Source organism: Podarcis pityusensis (genome assembly GCF_964106645.2).
Source record: "Podarcis pityusensis genome assembly, chromosome: 5".
NCBI lineage: Eukaryota > Metazoa > Chordata > Lepidosauria > Squamata > Lacertidae > Podarcis > Podarcis pityusensis.
The window spans coordinates 10,663,461-10,683,060 of record NC_138032.1 but is presented as its reverse complement, the minus strand read 5'-3'; the positions used below and the strand labels follow the sequence as shown (position 1 = coordinate 10,683,060).

At 43.3% G+C, this 19,600-nt stretch overlaps 1 protein-coding gene across 1 annotated transcript; it reads right to left on the bottom strand.

Annotated features, from left to right (window-relative positions):
- Positions 1-10,611: 10,611 nt before the first annotated feature.
- NIFK (nucleolar protein interacting with the FHA domain of MKI67) lies at positions 10,612-17,816 on the bottom strand. Its single transcript, XM_081006304.1, has 6 exons — positions 17,638-17,816; positions 16,125-16,253; positions 15,375-15,483; positions 14,069-14,280; positions 11,691-11,774; positions 10,612-11,198 (listed from the first exon to the last, which is right to left on the bottom strand). Exons 1-6 carry the CDS (start codon positions 17,770-17,772, stop codon positions 11,016-11,018), a joined length of 852 nt encoding a protein of 283 aa, XP_080862430.1. The 5' UTR covers positions 17,773-17,816; the 3' UTR covers positions 10,612-11,015.
- Positions 17,817-19,600: the final 1,784 nt, after the last annotated feature.

Sequence of the window (19,600 nt, the reverse complement as noted above, 5' to 3'; positions counted from 1 at the left end):
GAAACGGACTGAGCTGCTGTTGCTATATTAAGCTACATTTGAAGCTAAAAATAGCTTCTCGGCTTGTAGATGTAACGCTACTTGCATATCAATGGCCCATTTCTACTCCTCCTAGCAGATAACAATCTCTGCGTGCTTTGCTGCTGCTGCTGCAGATGTGGATGCCCATACAGATGGCATTTTAAAATAGCTTGATAAAAGCAAGGTGGATCTCTCTGCGAGGTTTACCAAAGGGAATTCTGTCTAAATTGGGTTTCCCTGTGTAACAGCTCCCTGCCCAAATGGCTGGATCTAGACTGATCTTCTGCCGTTTCGGCAAAATATTGAGGGAGACACTCAAAACGGCTCCTGCTACTCAACTCAGCACACCGAGTTCTGCTAACTGGCAGTAAAAATAGCCACAAATTTTCCACAACTGCTGCAAAGGTTAAGGGAGGTTGATCTTGGCTTTTGGAGAAGTTCCACAGCTTGGTGATAGAGCTGGTGATTTACATATGTTGTTGTTGTATAGTCGTTTAGTCATGTCCGACTCTTCGTGACCCCATGGACCAGAGCACGCCAGGCACTCCTGTCTTCCACTGCCTCCCACAGTTTGGTCAAACTCATGCTGGTAGCTTCGAGAACACTGTCCAACCATCTCGTCCTCTGTCATCCCCTTCTCCTTGTGCCCTCCATCTTTCCCAACATCAGGATCTTTTCCAGGGAGTCTTCTCTTCTCATGAGGTGGCCAAAGTATTGGAGCCTCAGCTTCAGGACCTGTCCTTCCAGTGAGCACTCAGGGCTGATTTCCTTCAGAATGGATAGGTTTGATCTTCTTGCAGTCCGTGGGACTCTCAAGAGTCTCCTCCAGCACCAGAATTCAAAAGCATCAATTCTTCGGCGATCAGCTTTCTTTATGGTCCAGCTTTCACTTCCATACATCACTGCTGGGACAACCATGGCTTTAACTATACGGACCTTTGTCGGCAAGGTGATGTCTCTGCTTTTCAAGATGCTGTCTAGGTTTGTGATTGCTTTTCTCCCAAGAAGCAGAGGTTGATTTACATATAGAAGGTCTCAAGTTCAATCCTTGCTTGTCTAAGTGAAACAGGCAGCAGGTGATGGAGGAGAAAGACCCTCAGCTGCTGCCATAGCATACAGTATGGCACTAGATAGGCTGACAGCCTGATCTGGTGAAATGGAAGCGTCACTGGAACACAGGAAGTCAGACCATTGGTCTGCCAAGCTCGGTATCATCCACTGATTGGTGGCAATGACTTTCCAGGGTTTCAGGCAGCTGGCATTCCTGGCCTCGCCTGGAGATGCTGTGGGCTGAATCTGGAACTGTGTGCATTGCAGGCAGTTGCTCTGCCATTGAGCTAATAGCCCTCTCTTAATGCTGCCATGCTCCTGAACCATCCGATTGTAGTATCCCTGTGGAGGGTGGGAAGGAAAAATCAGACTCAGAAAATAGGGCACCTTATGGTGTACTGTCTCTGAGCCCAAATTGCCTTGGAATTGAAGAAAGGAAGGATATCTATCTATCTATCTATCTATCTATCTATCTATCTATCATCTATCTATCTATCATCTATCATCTATCATCTATCATCTATCATCTATCATCTATCATCTATCATCTATCTATCATCTATCATCTATCATCTATCTATCTATCTCCTATCATCTATCTATCTATCTATCTATCTATCATCTATCTATCTATCTATCTAATCTATAGCTATCTATCTATCATCTATCTATCTATCATCTATCATCTATCATCTATCATCTATCATCTATCATCTATCTATCTCCTATCATCTATCTATCTATCTATCTATCTATCTATCTATCTATCTATCATCTATCTATCTATCTATCTATCTAATCTATAGCTATCTATCTATCTATCATCTATCTATCTATCATCTATCATCTGTCTATCATCTATCTATCTATCTATCTATCATCTATATCTATCTATCTATCTATCTATCTATCTATCATCTATCTATCTATCTATCTATCTATCTATCTATCTATCTACCTATCTATCTATCATCTGTCTGTCTGTCTGTCTGTCTGTCTGTCTATCATCTATCTATCTATCTATCTGTCTGTCTGTCTGTCTGTCTGTCTATCTATCTATCTATCTATCTATCTATCTAATCGCACTAAGAGGTTTCTCTGGGAGCCACTGAAATCCCCTCGGGTCATCCTTGTGCAGAAATGTAGCTTAGACCAGATGGCAGCGCAGAAACGGGAAGTAGCTTGAATTGCTAAGTGCTCTGTTGCCACTTCTGCTTCTGGGAAAGCAAGTGGGATGGCTGCTGGGAAGCACACAGCAACCTCATTACAACACACAATAACCCATGTGGCTTTGGTGTTACCAAGTCCGTTCCACGCACAAAAAAAATCACACTGGTTTCACGTAAGGAAAGCTTAACTGCTTCTTGGATAATTGATAAGATTGTCAAGTGGACAGGAAGAAAGACCCCATAAATAGTTCTTGGCCTGCTCCTTTCCTCTGAGCACGAGTTTGAGATGCAGAAACCAGCAGGAGAAGCAATTTATGGCATGGCACTACACACGATCACTGGCTAATCAAACAGCGGGTACTGTTCTTAAAGGGACAATTATACAGACCAGTTGAAATGCTGGTAATATCTAGGACAATTCTGTCAAGCAGAGATATTATGATCCAGAAAATGTATTTAGAGCACAATCCTACAGATGTTTCCTCGGATGTAAGTCTCACCATGTTCAGTGAGGCTTACTCCCTTGAGTGTGGTTTGGATTGCAGCCCTATGAGGTCTTTTACAATAATCAACATTTCAGCATTATCCAAAAGTCATAAAAACAAGTGTGTGCACGTGTAACAGAAAAATGCCAGACCCTCCAAATGTCCCTATTTTTCAGGGACATCCCTGATTTAGAGAAGCCATCCTGGTTTCTGATTTGATCCCGGAATGCCCCACTTTTCCTTAGGATGTCCCTATTTTCATTGGAGAAATGTTGGAGGGTATGGAGTTATCTGACCCTCAAGCTGTTTGAAGGCAATCCTGTATAGAGAAGTTGTTTTTTTAATGTTTAATGTTTTATTATGTTTTTATATATGTTGAAAGCTGGGCAACTCAGTAAGATGTGTGGGGTATAAATAGTAAAATTATCATTATGGAATGGGACATCCCCATTTTCATTGGAGAAATGTTGGAGGGTATGAAATGCTGCCCTGGGGCACAAATGGGGAATTCACAAAATTACAAACGAGAGATGTTCTGTTTGTGGAGGAAACATGTTTTTTAAAATGGGGCATTTTCCAGGAAGGGCTGACATATCCTTCAAAAGCTGTCTTTGCACCATTGTACCTAGATGTCCCAATGCAAATATGGAAATCCACATGAAAAATGAACAACAAGAGGTGAGACATTAGCTAGGACAGTGGCGTAGCGTGGCTTGCCAGCACCCAGGGCCATGCAGAAGGGGATGGGTGGGAAGAAAACGGACAGAGTACACATGCACATTCAACTGCCTAACAGCGTCCCATCACCCAGGAGATCACAGTTAAGAAGAGTTGTTCCATTGTCTGGAGAAGCCACTTCCTGGTTCGCATAGAGAAGCCATTTTCAACAGAGCCCAGCGACAGACGTGTGCAGTTGTATTGAGGCAGCACTAGGTGTTGAAATTTTGCACCCTCTACCAATTTGCACCCTCTACCAACCGCCATTGTGGCCACTCATGTTATTGTTAGCATTTCACTCCTCCATTGCTGGATGTGTGATTGTTACATCCCATGTCAGTGTTTACTTTCTAGGCTTGGAAAGTGTGAGAACGGAAGTTCTCTTCCGCTGTACTGTACTTTTGTCCTTTCTCTCTCTCTCCCTCCCTTGGAGAAGATGTGAGAGGACGCCATGATTGCTTTGTCCTGTATATATTGCTTAATAAATCACTTAGAATGCTACACTCATGCTCCATGATCGTTTCTGCTATACTCTGCGGATAGAGTGTTGACATGTCTTTAGATACGTGTCGCTGGTGCGCACTGGGACTGATTTGTGAACGTCCTGGGCTGCGCTTCATCATCAACATCAGAAGAGTTTGGATTTGATATCCCGCTTTATCACTACCCAAAGGAGTCTGAAAGCGGCTAACATTCTCCTTTCCCTTCCTCCCCCACAACAAACACTCTGTGAGGTGAGTGAGGCTGAGAGACTTCAAAGAAGTGTGACTAGCCCAAGGTCACCCAGCAGCTGCATGTGGAGGAGCGGAGACGCGAACCCGGTTCACTATATTACAAGTCTACCGCTCTTAACCACTACACCACACAGGAAGACGCCCAGAAATGTCTGTCTCATTCTGGGGGGTGCGTGTGCCCCGCCCCAGCGTGTTCCGACAGCTATGCCACTGAGCTAGGAAGAACCTCAGCGACCTGGTTTGTACATAAGTGTAAGCCAAGTCATGGCTTAATGGGAACAATCAAATACAGTGGTACCTCTGGTTACGTACTTAATTCGTTCTGGAGGTCCGTTCTTAACCTGAAACTGTTCTTAACCTGAAGCATCACTTTAGCTAATGGGGCCTCCCTGCTGCTGCCGCACCGCCGGAGCACGATTTCTGTCCTCATCCTGAAGCAAAGTTCTTAACCCGTGGTACTATTTCTGGGTTAGCGGAGTCTATAACCTGAAGTGTATGTAACCTGAAGCGTATGTAACCCGAGGTACCACTGTATGTAGAGATAACAGTCCATACCAGTAGCCCACAATAACAAAGCCCAGCTTCTTCACAGTCAACATATAAGGAAGAACGTGTGACTATGCTGCGGTGGGAAGGGTTTCCTTGAGCAAGCATTTACTCATAAGGACTAGCAAAATTCGGAGACATTTGGGATTCTAAGAAGAGCCCGGATAAGTGGTTGCCTTGCAGCTGAATGCTGCCCATCTTTTACCTGCATGCTGTGGGGCAGGATAACCTCCCTGCCACTTTCATGCAATACGGCTGCTTGCTTGAGATGATCCTCAGCCAAAGCAGCAGTTGACATCAAGAAAGCAGGAAACTTTCAATGAGGAAAAAGCACCATGTATTATACATAATTCTAGGAACCTGCGCTCTTACACGGCTTCGTATTAGTACCATTAGGCCTTCGGTTTCTGCAGATATGCAAAGGAAAATAATAAACTCTCCTAATAAAAGCCTAATGGTTTTGTTATTGTACCAAAAGCAATGTGGGAAGAGATAATCAAGCGTTTAATTGCAGCAGAATGGACGCTCCTGATTTCAGTTATTAGCATGGGCACCATCTCTTAATGCTTAACTCTTCCTGTAAACCTGTTACTGTAGCTTAGTCCTCTTCAGGTGTGTGTGAGAGAGATCTGGCTTTTTTGTTTGTTTGTTCATTCCCTCTGTCCCTTTTAAACCTTTTTATTATGCTATGGATATTATCCATAAAGCGCATGCACACTTTACAGCAGTGCTAATCTACGTGGGCAAGTAGGGAGGAAAATAAATTGAAACAAGGCACCTGTACAGATACCTGTCCAACCACAGTATGGGGTTAGTGGACGGTGCTTGGTTTGGTGGATTGTAAGTTACGGAAGCCTGAGGCAAACCTACAAGCACAAACTGACATAAAGGAGGACATAAAGTTGAGAGATTTATTCACTCGCTTCTCTCAGATGTGCACGTCCACCCTTGGAAGGGACAATTGACCTCCCGGCCACCTAAAGAATATTTAGTGATTAATCAGGGTCAGTGGGTTCATGGATTTTTATATTTAAACATAGGGGGTTGTATCAGACAAAGTTGTTCCATTAATGCAAGGAATTCTACTTATGCAACATAATTTCTCCTCCCCTTCCTATCTATACCTGCGCCCCCTCCCCCTGAATCTGCTCCACAGGGTTGGGAGAACCCCCAGAAAAGAGGGGTGCATGGGAGGAGGAGAGGGAAGTGACATTGTGCAAGTGGAAGTCCATGGATACAACCCACAGTTGTACCCAACTGAGCCATACTCAGAGTAGACCTGTTAAAACTAATGGGCAAGTTACAATAGCCTATTCCAAGGGGTCCAATGAGTGTGGGTCAGATACAAGCCATAGTTGCTATCTACAGCTCTTAGAAGGCTTCTCTTCATATTACCTATAATAGCCATAGGTAAAGGTAAAGGGACCTCTGACCATCAGGTCCAGTCGTGGGCGACTCTGGGGTCGCGGGGCTCATCTCACTTTATTGGCCAAGGGAGCCGGCGTACAGCTTCCGGGTCATGTGGCCAGCATGACTAAGCCGCTCCTGGCGAACCAGAGCAGCACACGGAAATGCCGTTTACCTTCCCGCCGGAGCGGTACCTATTTATCTACTTGCACTTTGTGCTTTCGAACTGCTAGGTTGGCAGGAGCAGAGACTGAGCAACGGGAGCTCACCCCGTCGCGGGAATTCGAACTGCCGACCTTCTGATCGGCAAGTCCTAGGCTCTGTGGTTTAACCCACAGCACCACCCGTGTCCCAATAATAGCCGTACACCAAAATAAATATAGCATGAGAGAGAATGAATTTATCCTTAATGCTGACTTTAAAGCAGTCTTCCTCAGTCTGGTGACTACCAGATAGTATCAGACTTTCCATCTCAGTTGGGCTATACTGTCTGCTGCTGACGGGAACTGTAGTTCAACTGTACTTCTAGAGGGCACCAGGTTGGGAAGGTTACTTTAAAGCATAGTTGCATGTGGGCAGTCACTTCCACAACTTTTAAAATAAAGATGTCCACATCCCTACTTTTCAGACACTTGGAAGGAGGAAGAAGAAGAAGAAGAGTTTGGATTTGATATCCCGCTTTATCACTACCCGAAGGAGTCCCAAAGCGGCTAACGTTCTCCTTTCCCTTTCTCCCCCACAACAAACACTCTGTGAGGTGAGTGGGGCTGAGAGACTTCAGAGAAGTGTGACTGGCCCAAGGTCACCCAGCAGCTGCATGTGGAGGAGCGGGGAAGCGAACCCGGTTCACCAGATTACAAGTCTACCGCTCTTAACCACTACAGCACACTGGCTCTCTTTAATTAATTTAAGCATTCTTTAATTAATTTAAGCATTCTTTAATTAATTTAAGCATTCTTTAATGGTGGGCAGTGGGATTCCCACCTTTACACAGTCTCAACTTGCTGTTGGTGACTAGAATAATGTGTCTCTAAGACCAAATGGGCAGTGGAGGGCGGGAATCCATTGTGAATTGTACTTTATTGGCTTTGGCAAAGCAACAAATGCATGAAAGGAAGTTGCTGCAAGGAAATGTGCCATTGAGTTGTACGTGGGCCAACTGTGCTACTTAGGAAGGGATGTCCTGTTTTAATTATTGATAACCACATTGCGCTAAGTGATGCCCAGTAGTCTATTTTTCAGACATAAATTGAGTTTCATGAAACGAGGTCTCGTGACATCACTTCCTCTGCTACTAAATCTTTACTGAGAAATGAAGTGCCTTAAGTTAGCCGTGGACATCAGCGTTCAATAATAATTCCCGTGCAACCCCCAAACCCACGCGCTACTTAAGCTGCCAAAGTCATCTCCTAAAATTCTCTTCAATTTAAGTTATGGTAGCCTTAATCCTAGAGGTAACATTTAAATACAGCAAGCACTCAGGAGTTCCTGGCATCACGCCTAAAGCCAAAATCGCAGATAGGCAAAAGACACTGGATGCAATGGCAGGTGGGATTGCCAAAGTCATTTTTCCTGGATGTTCACCACTTTTGTTATTAATATTTTGTGTGTGTGCCAAGCACGTAAATCGGAATGTGCACAAGTTTAAATGTGTATAAGTTGTGGGCTTACTGTAAAATACAGGGGCTGGGGGGGGGGCGGAGAATGCAATTTTTCTGTGGGACAGATTTCCTGACGGTGCCAGTGACAGCCTGATCCTGCAAACTGGATTATTGCAGTGACACATATGCCACTACTTATTTACTCAAGAGATGGATCCTAGTATTTGATCCACGTGGAACGTGCTCAAGTATACACAAGTATGGTTTAATTAGTATGACTTACATTAAGTACTATGCAGACTTGAGCCCGTACCACCTGTAGCAATGTGGCCACAGTCCTTTTCATCAAATTAGTGATAAATACTAGAAATTTGATCTTTTCTCTGCATCATATATACAATAACGGACACAGCTTGAGTTGCTCCTATGCAATGCCTATTCGACTGCTTTGATCTGTGCAAGCTGAATTTCTAAACAGTGTCCTAGAAATGTTTGCATTTGTTAGCGGTTGATCTTTCCGCATGGCAACAACTTTGCTTTAGAATGTCTTGCCTAATAACATTATGTAGTAAGACAAGTTGAAGATAACAGATGTAAGAACCTTTGTAGGTCAAGGCATAAAACGACCAACCTTTGTTTTCTCAGTTAGGTCTCGTTGATTTTATGCTTCGCCTGCTACTGAAACAATAACCTTCTGCTTTCAGAAAGGGCTTTCATTTTCTCTTTCTCTCTCTCTCACCCAGAATGCCAATTCCCCTTTTCCAGTTTCTGCTCTTGAATCAGGAATTGCTTAAACCTCCCTGAGCTCAAAGACCAGAAGCACCATTAATGAATGCAGGAGGGAAACCTGGCTTTCTAAGCTCGCAAGAAATCCTGCCCCCTTGTGATGTGCAGTATCTTTCTTTTTTGTAGAAGGAAAACTAAAGGCAGTTTTGTTACCTTCAACTAGGTTTACCGTAAATCTTATTCACACTCTCACTTCGTTGTGAAAATGTGCCTCTTCATTTCAAAATGCTATCATGATTAAATGCAATGTGTTTGAAAAAAGGGGTGAATGCTTCATTTATTATTATTATTTCACCAATTCAGCACATAATTGGAGTAGGGATGACGGCGACAGAAGGCTGAATCCTGGAGTAAAAACTTTCAGGGCATGGCACATTTATGCATTAAGTACACCCACAAACACCTTTTCACAAAGGCAACAGATACAATAAATACCTTAGATGACTTTCTTGCACATCAAGGCACAGCAATTACATATATTTACCATCCCAATATATTACCAGGAAGGTTATTCCCACGGTGAAGGAACAAAAAGCAGAATGATAGCAGAATGCAACAATTATCAGCAGCTGCTTGGCAGCAGGCAAGTGACAACAAATGCTTGTTCCTTTAGAATTACAGGCTTTATTGCATTTGTATCCCAACTTTCTCTCTCCGAGGAGCTCAAGGCGACAGATGTGGTCCTTCTCCCCCTTTAATTCCCCACAAACAACCCTGTGAGGTGGGTTAGGCCGAGAGGCAGTGACTGGCCCAAGGTCTCTCAATGAGCTTTGCAGCAGTTGTGATTTGAACCCTGATCTCCCAGGTCCTCATCCAACGCCCTAACCACCACCCATACCATCTTGCCCACCTTGATGAATAATGAACATCAAAACTGTCCCAATTGCCAAGCTATATGTAACTAAGCAGTGGAGCGAGGTGCTCTAAGTAGTAGACAGTGCACCTTTGGGCACACTGGGACTGGTGTAAGAGACGCCACTTTGCTGTCTGCTCCACAACTTACCAGACAAATGGCAGTAATGGTGCCAGGCAGAATAGTGGTACTGACATGCCACAATACATGTTGCAGTGGCACTAATCCAGCAGACAAAGAACAAAGGAAGCTGCCTTAAACAGAGTCAGACCCATTGACTTATTTAGCTCAATGTTGTCTGTGCCAGGTGTGGGGAATTAGTCTCTCCAGATGTTGATGAACCTCATTTCCCATCATTCCTGGCCACTGGCCATGCTTGCTGGGCCTGACTGGAGTTGTAGACTGCAGCAAGTTCTGGAGGGCCCCACACCTAGTCTACACGGACTGGAAGCAGGTCTCCAGGGGTTGCAGGCAGGGGCCATTCCCAGCTTTACCTGGAGAGGACAAGGATTGAGCCTGGGACTTCATGCATCTGAAGCATGCGCCCTGTCACTGAGCCACTAAAGGTAAAGGGACCCCTGACCATTAGGTCCAGTCGTGGCCGACTCTGGGGTTGTGGCGCTCATCTCGCTTTATTGGCTGAGGGAGCCGGCGTACAGCTTCCGGGTCATGTGGTCAGCATGACTAAGCCGCTTCTAGTGAACCAGAGCAGCACACAGAAACGCCGTTTTCCTTCCTGCCAGAGTGGTACCTATTTATCTACTTGCACTTTGACGTGCTTTCAAACTGCTAGGTGGGCAGGAGCAGGGACCAAGCAACGGGAGCTCACCCCATTGCGGGGATTCAAACCGCCGACCTTCTGATCAGCAAGCCCTAGGCTCTGTGGTTTAACCCACAGCGCCACCCGCGTCCCTCACTGAGCCACTACCTTTCTCCAATTCTGTATACAGTGGTACCTTGGTTCTTGAACTTAATCCATTCTGGGAGTCCCCGAAACCGTTCGAAAACCAAGGCGCAGCTTCCAAATGGCTGTAGGAGCTTCCTGCACTCAAGCGGAAGCCACGCCGGATGTTTGGCTTCTGAAAAATGTTTGCAAACCAGAACACTTACTTCTGGGTTTGCGGCATTCGGGAGGTGATTTGTCAGGCAACTATGCCATTCGAGAACCAAGGTACCACTGTACTGGAAACCATTTACATGGCTGATAACCACTGTTTTCAATAATTTAACACACTACTGCAGTGAATTTCAACATTTTTTTATTTGAACTTAATTTCAAATGAATCATAGTTGGGAAAAACAAAATATTCCTCAATAACCTGTTTCTGCTGACAATTTATACATGTTTACTCTTCGGCCATCTGTGACATTTTTTATACCAGCCACATATTTTAGTTAAAATGCTTAAGACAGTACATTTCAGCTCTCCCCCTCACCCAGTAGGTCAGAAATAGGTCCAAGTCGGCAGAATCTAAAACTATTTCTCCTTGTGATACTGGAACACTGGCTTGTTATACTTAGGAAATAGAGTTTTGATTGGAGATTGATGTGAGGATCAACTATTGTAACTATGCAAGACTCTCTAAAATCAGGACTGCTTGGAAACTCCTTGTGAAATGAATGTGTCCTTTGGCTGAAGAAATATTTTAAGTTTTGCATTTCCTTTTCGTGCCAGCTGTTTTTCTTTGCAGCTTTGCTGTTTTGGCTTTTTGTGCAGCAGTCTTTATACTTGCAGGTGGTAGTTTGAAAGTTATTTCTTTGTCATCGCTATCTTCTGGCTCAGATTTTCGCCGTTCAAGAAATGATGGGGTACACACGGGGGTAGGATCCTGGATATGAGAGAGAAGGATGTTGCTAAATTCTGTTGGACCATCACGATGTTAAAGGTGAAGGGCATTATCTCAGCACTGCATGAGCAGACCTCTGCTCATGAAACAGAACTTAGCTTCCCTCTCCTCGCGGCTACCAATTTGCTCCCCAGGGTCCCATCCTACCAGGAGATTGCATAAGGGGAAAGGGCTGGTGATGGGATGCAATGAGACAAAATTGAGGCCTGCAGGTTTGTCACATTTATGTAAAAACTGACTTGAGGACGCAATGGGAATGCAGAAAATGAACACAAAGGTGTCAGACTCTCTAGAGGGGTTGTATGAAGGCCAAACTTCCACTCTGCAGAGGTCCAATAATTTTGTTCCTATTTGGCCACCCACACACCTCAAAATATCTCCCAGAGATAGGACCATGACAGGAATTCAATTGACTAAAAAACCCAAACCCTTTCTTACTAGTACTCTTTGGGAAGATCAACACTTTAAACTTACCTCACTGCTCACAGACACATTCATGCTCGAGTCTGGTTTTGAAAGCTTCTTTTTCTTTTTCTTAATCAGAGGCATTTCAGCGGCCTATGGAAAAGAGGCTCAGAATCAACATGATCCCTGCGCAACCTGCATTTACAGCCAAAATGTCCTTTGTGGACACCACTGCATTTAGTATGATTAAAATACCATCCATTTATACAACACACACAAACACACAAAATGGTATCCTGCCATCAAAACAAGATTAAAATATGTCACCAATGGAAGCGAAAGCCTTGAAAAAGATCAATATGGAGGTCAAACGGCCGAAATATTGGGAAACTTTGGAACAAGATGGAGATAGACTGAAATTGCAGAGTTTTGAAAAACTAAAAAACAAAGTGCGAGACTGGCTTCATTATTTTCAGATAATGGAGGCATTTAAATTGGACAATAAAATTGGCTTCCAGGTGGAAAAATCAAAATTAGAAACTGAACTGTTAGAACCCAAAACTAACAATTTGTCAAGAATGTATAACTTGCTGCTGAAATGGAACACTCAGGATGAAACGGTAAAATCGGCTATGATTAAATGGGCACAAGACGTTGGACATAAACATAATGTTTGCTGACTGGGAACAGTTGTGGACCACAGGTGTGAAATTTACGGCATGTAATGCCTTAAGAGAGAATATTATGAAAATGATATACAGGTGGTACATAACCCCAGTCAAGCTTGCAAAAATCTATCATTTGCCCGATAACAAATGATGGAAATGTAAAGAAACTGAAGGTACATTTTTTCACCTTTGGTGGACGTGCCCAAAGATTAAGGCTTTCTGGGAAATGATATATAATGAATTAAAAAAGGTATTCAAATATACCTTCCCTAAGAAACCAGAGGCCTTTCTCTTGGGCATGGTCGGCCAAATGGTGATAAAAAAGGATAGAACTTTCTTTATGTATGCAACAACAGCAGCAAGAATACTTATCGCAAAGTATTGGAAGACACAAGAACTTCCCACGCTGGAGGAATGGCAGATGAAACTGATGGACTATATGGAACTGGAGGAAATGACTGGTAGAATCCGTGAGCAGGGAGAAGAGTCGGTGGAGGAAGATTGGAAGAAATTCAAAGATTATCTACAGAAACACTGTAAAATTAAAGAATGCTAGAGTGATGTTGGATTGAAAATAAGTGGTTTCCAGCTGTACAGGATTTAAAGTTATAGATAGATTAAGATTAAGGATTAGGATTAAAGAAGTTTAAGGAAATGGAAACTTGGTATTTTAAGAGGTAACATTTTAATGCTATATTATATTAAAGATTAAAGATTGGGATTAAAAAAGTGGAAAAGAAATTGCTGGACAAACAATCTGGACTGGAATACAAAAGAGGGAGGTATGAGGAGGTCTAGAAAATAAGTAAATTTAAACACGGAAATGAAAAGGTGATTGTTTTTAATTGTTCTGTTTCTTTTTTTGTTTTTTGTGGTTTTTTTTCTTCTTTTGATTATGTACTGTGTATTTGTGTATTTCTTCTTTATGTTTTTCTGTTTAATCTTATACTGAAAACTTAATAAAAATTATTTTAAAAAAAAACCACAAGATTAAAATACTGTCCTAGAATTGTGCCTTTTTCTTAATAAGCAATAAAGGGCTACAAAACCCAATTTCACTCCAGCTCAGTTGGGATCTGTTATGATAGCTTAGGGCCACTTCACACATTGCTTATTTTATAATAATAATAAATAATAATTTATTATTTGTACCCCGCCCATCTGGCTGGGTTTCCCCAGCCACTCTGGGCGGCTTCCATAGAAACCAAAAATACAGTAAAATATCACAGATTAAAAACTTCCCTGAACAGGTGTTTTTAATAGGCAGACTAGTACCTTGTGGGCTTAACAAAATACATACCAATCGTAGTTACTTGTGACACATCAGAAACCTGATAGGAAAAACTCATCTATTCTACAAAAGCTTTCCTATCTGCTCACCTGGAAGTAATGGTTACTCACCATCAGAGACTAGATAAGTGGCTGTTTACAAGTCTGACCTTAGTTCTTTTACTGGTAGACCAAAATGTGTTAAGAGTGAAGGCTAGAAATATGTTTGCAGACACATGTATCACATAGGTAGGTGACCATCTTTCAGGAAGCTGTAGATCTGTGCTGGATGCACACTGGGCGACAAGCCAGGGTTTGCCTCTGTGTCCTTTGTGAAAAGGCCCAGAGACTCCATTCTTTTACTGAGTAAAACATTCACAGATCTTTTGCTTGCTCAATGACAATATTACCATTCACAATCCCTGTTTAAGGCACATACTTTGCAATTAGCACTTGACTTAACATGTTTGTATGTCAACCTTTGGGGGAGCGGGCAGGGCATTCACTTACAAAGCCAGGAAAATCATAATCGATTCCCTTCTTAGCCAGCCTTTTCCGCAACTGCCGTTCCTTCTTCAGCAATCGCTGCACCATCTTTGCTTTCTCTTGGGTTGTTCGCCTCCGGTTGTAGCGTTTCACTGCTGGATAGGACGGCTTGCTGAATATTTTCTCACTACCTTTGAACAGGTTTTCACGCACCCTTTCAGGAGGCATAAACTGGCCTGCATCACAAACACGTTACACCAAAAATCAATATGGAAGCCTTGAAAAATGGAGCAGTATTTACCAAAGCATGGAAATCTTCATGTTAAGTTGCATGTTCCCCAATTATATGCTCTGGATCACTACAAAAGCACTACTCTTAACTCCCATATCTAAACCGTCCTTTACACAGGGCAGGAATAAAATATTGCTGTGTTTTAGGATTCTCAGTACTCAAGGAGAAGCACCTAGTCATGTTCATCCACCTGCCTTGACCTCTATTTCTGGCACAGAGTTGTCAACATCTGGCCGATACCCAATAGCTTTCCACCTTCTCTTATGTATGCACTTGGGCTGGCTTCTTCAAAGACTGTCACCTAGCTCTCAGAACAATTCTATCATCTGCTGGAATTGAATTATAATTATGTGGAAAGCATTGTTTGGCTGCTTCATTAATAGTACTGGGAAGGCTGCCTCACATAAATTCACCCTGAAGCTATGTCTGAATCTTTAATAAGAGAATTATGAACAAGGTTTTCTGGTGTTCAACTCTCCCATCGGTCCAGCTCAGTTAAACTTGCTTGAGAGAACAGGACTCACTAATCCTTTTCTGTTTTCAAGCCAAGAGTCACCATGATCAATAGCAATTCCAATGTACTACAGAGAGCTATGCAGTTGGGAGCCACTTCAAAAACACACCACACAACTGTGGCAAGCGCTGGGAAGGGAGGAAATTCCTACTAAGCAGTACACAATGCCTTTTTCATGCCATTGCAAATGTGGTTTAACAGGCAGTTTCCTGAGAAAGGTGACTGCAGGTTGCACCTTATCTTAACACAGGGTATTCCAGGAGGTCACAGGGCCTTGTGTGTCAATTGCTCTCTTTGGGAGAAAGGGTATCTGCAAGTACCAAGGGAAAAAAGACAGATGGGGTGGGTGAAGAGATACAAGGACTTTGGAAGAAAAGACAAAGTAACAGCCAGGTTTGAGGGGCAGTTTTCAGAGAAATGATACTCTGTAAACCAGACTGTGGCAAGGTTTGGAAACTGATGTTACTGCTTCAGAACTGCCACATTCAATTTTCCTTTTGGGCAAGAAACTCATTCATACTCACATTTCAAAAGTCGTTCACCGAAAAGGTAGTTGTTCATGGTATCTGCAACGATCTTAGCAACTTCATCATATTCAAATTCCACAAACGCATAACCTTTGCTGCCCCCAGTCTGTTAAAGATAAGGAGATAAACCTTGAAATACATTTACATGTTAAAATGTATCTGTGCTGAACACTATTTTTTCTTGGTTGAAGGATCTTAGAGAAAAAGGATTTCTGAGCCCAATGAACTACTTTTACTGCAAACATATTTCTTAAAGTAAGAAAAATATACAGACACACCCATTGGTTTAATTTAATGACCACAGAGAGCCTACATGTTAAATTATATACTCTGTGAACTGCCCTGAGACCTCCGGGTATAGGGTGGTATATAAATTCAATAAATAAATATACATTGATATTGTTCTGACGGCCAACATGAATGACTCCAGAAACTACAACTGCCCCCTGTAAGGAGTGATAGAGCCTGGCTGAAGGGGGAAGAATTTAATTGAAGCCTTTTAAGAAGTGTTACCCCTAAGAATATATGGAAAAGTAACAACACACCAGAGGATCTTTTCTGTGGCAGCCCTCCCATCAGAAATCCTTTACTGCATGGAGGGTAGTTCAAACTTTTCTATTTAAGTTTTTGTGCCCTCCTAGCTCTTCAGGGTGCTGTGAGCTGGATGTTGATGTTTTGCGGTGTTTACAGTGTTCTACCTTATTAAGGAGAAAGAAGAACAAGATATAATTCCCCTCCCAATGTTACCTTTTTACTCCTTGAAAGCCGAAGTCTTGTAACTGTCCCAAACTGATCAAAGTATTCTTTAAGTTGTGGTTCAGAAAGACCCTTTGGGATATGGCCCAAGTAAATGACACCAGGTGTCAGCTTCTGATTCTGTAATATATATGAAGGAATTAATTAAGATTTCAAAATACACCCACGTGCACATTGGTTCATTATCTCTGGTGATCTCCCTGTGCAGAGCAGTTGCAGAGACATGGTGGTGGGGAGACAAAAACATTCCCTGGGGTTCAGCCTGAAACTACAAAATGCAGCAGCCTTGCTAAAGTTAAGCAGGTGGGAGCAGTGCCCAAATAGGAGACCATCTGAGCCGGCTGCTTTGAACTCCACAATGCTAGAAAAACATGATATATAAGTAATAAATGAATAAAACATCAAATCTGCATGATGACAGTTGCAGATGCACAGTGTGTGTATATAATCTTAAATGCGCTGGGTTGGTAAATGCTGCTGCCTCCTCACAGAATCCTGAACATTGGCACTGTTAAGCATCAATATTTTTCAAAAGCCTTTCAACATCAGTTTCTATTGCCTGCTCTCAAGGAAACACACACAGAACCATTAGGAGTTCACACTCAGATAATACATAAAATAGCATGACGCAAACTTAGCTGCTACTCCACAAATTCTTAATTTTTACCATATGGCATTGCAATGGTGTAGGAACTGGCTTGCCAGGGACAGTCAAAATGGCTTCAGGATTGTTCTCCTGTACTATTTTGGACATGTGGTTTATATACTTATGTATGAGTGCTGACATGTGGTTTATGTAGTTATGTATGGCGGACAAGTAGGATCGTTTATTTTTGTCCAAGCACCACTCAGTCACGTTATTGTTTTTGTTCATTACTACATCATGCATTTTTGTGTTTTTATATTGTAAACTTCCCTGTATACCTCAGATGAAGGGTGATATAGAAACTTAACGAATAATAAAAATAATAGGAGTGTTGTAAATTATTTCTGTGGTACTGAAGCAACATATGAAAGAGGCTTCCATCACCACGGAAACAGTTATGATTAAAAAGTGGCCTCCCCACACTTTTTCAAATGGGTAACATGATGCCTAATGCTCCAGAGGAGAAAAATAAAAGAGTCGCGTCAAAAGCAACAGGAAGCTCCACCTTCCGAGCAGCAAAACTCTAGCTCAGCCTTTCTCAACCTGTGGGTCCCCAAATGTTGTTGAACTACAACTCCCATCAGCCCTAGCTGCTCTAGCTTCTGTCCAACTCCATGGAGTTTCTACCACACGCACGTTTGACAGCTACTCCTAGGAAAGAAGTGGAGAAATCTAGGGTCTCAGCATGGCCACAAGGGGGCCACAGGCTGGGGCAGATGGAAGTCGTTGTAGCCCAAAACTGATGCCCCTGGACACCAAATCCCTTCTTCTGAGCCCGGTCTTGGCTGGGGAGGGCGGAGTATAAACAAAAAATTATTATTATTATTATTATTATTATTATCCTCTTTTCGCTCTCACCTGGGCAGCTGCCTTGCGTACGCGGTGCACTTTGGCCTGGAACTCCTTCTGCCTCTCCGGGTCCAGGGAAAGGAGAGGGGGAGCCGCCAGGGTGGCCGTTGGTTTCGTCGCCTCCACAGAAGACGCCGCCGCCATCGCGCACACTGTGTGCGGAAGAGAACGCCCGCACGTGTTCAAACCAGGAAGCGGATGCAGTCTTACGTCATTTCCTCTTGACGAGGGAGTTCTTTTCTTCCTTTCTTGAAAGTGACGTTGATAGGTAATATGAAGATGGAACGAGGGAGGGAACGGCAGCGGCCCCTGCTGGATGGAGAGTGGAACTGCCACCCCTTTTATTTTAACCAGGAATCCGCCGCTTTGACTTCGTTGAGGCGGCGCGTGTGGCTTCAAACTCAGCTGCCCTTTTTAAAGACGCTTTCCATTTACTTTTTTAGTGTAAGTCGCCTTGAGGCAGTTATATAGAAGGCCGTTAATAAAGCCAGTGATAAATAATAATAAAAACAGTATCAGCTGTGGATTTGTGATTGAATTGGGAAGGTGGGCACATCCACTGTATTAAATATTCACATTGACTTTTAATTACTTCCTTTATTCCTTCTTGTAAAAATAAATAAATACGGGAACATTCCTCTTCCTCCAAGCCTTTGGCTAATTAAGCAATCTATGGCCTTTTAAACTGGGTGGTATGTTAGTTTGTGGCAGTGTGATTGTGTTGTCTGTTATTATTTTGTGTTTTTATAACTAAACAACTCTGTAGTCCTCGGATGAAGGGCGGTATGGATATAACAATATATAACAATAAAATACAATCCATAATACATGATAGATTTTCCAGCAAGTCATGGAGCACATTTGCAATTGCTGCAACGGGCAGAAAAATCATCAAGTGGCCCGAAAAAGACCCTCCGACTTGCACAGGCTTCCACTGCAAAGTATGTAATCCTAGGTAGTTACCTGGGAGTAAAGTCGATGGCAGAAAGTGAGGAGGAATTAAAGGACCTTTTAATGAGGGTGAAAGAGGAGAGCACAAAATATGGTCTGAAGCTCAACATCGAAAAAACGAAGATCATGGCCACTGGTCCCATCACCTCCTGGCAAATAGAAGGGGAAGAAATGGAGGCAGTGAGAGATTTTACTTTCTTGGGCTCCATGATCACTGCAGATGGTGACTGCAGTCACGAAATTAAAAGACGCCTGCTTCTTGGGAGAAAAGCAATGACAAACCTAGACAGCATCTTAAAAAGCACCTTGCCAACAAAGGTCCGTATAGTTAAAGCTATGGTTTTCCCAGTAGTGATGTATGGAAGTGAGAGCTGGACCATCAAGAAGGCTGATCGCCGAAGAATTGATGCTTTTGAATTATGGTGCTGGAGGAGACTCTTGAGAGTCCCATGGACTGCAAGAACATCAAACCTATCCATTCTGAAGGAAATCAGCCCTGAGTGCTCACTGGAAGGACAGATCCTGAAGCTGAGGCTCCGATACTTTGGCCACCTCATGAGAAGAGAAGACTCCCTGGAAAAGACCCTGATGTTGGGAAAGATGGAGGGCACAAGGAGAAGGGGATGACAGAGGACGAGATGGTTGGACAGTGTTCTCGAAGCTACCAGCATGAGTTTGACCAAACTGCGGGAGGCAGTGGAAGACAGGAGTGCCTGGCGTGCTCTGGTCCATGGGGTCACGAAGAGTCGGACACGACTAAACAAAAGTCCCACTGAACATATTGGGACTTGCTGCCGGCTAAAGCGACCTGGCTGCTGCCAATCAAAGAAGCCGGCTGCCGCCAATCACGTGACCAGCTCCAACCCCTGCGCTAAAAGCTCATCCTCCTCCCAGCTCCGCCTTCCGCCCCGCCCCTCTTTGAAAATCTGCAACCGAGCGTGGTTTCTTTCCCCGCAGCCACACTCCGAGACTCCCCTCGCGACCTTACAACCGCCTGGACGGAAGCCAAGGGGAAGAAACG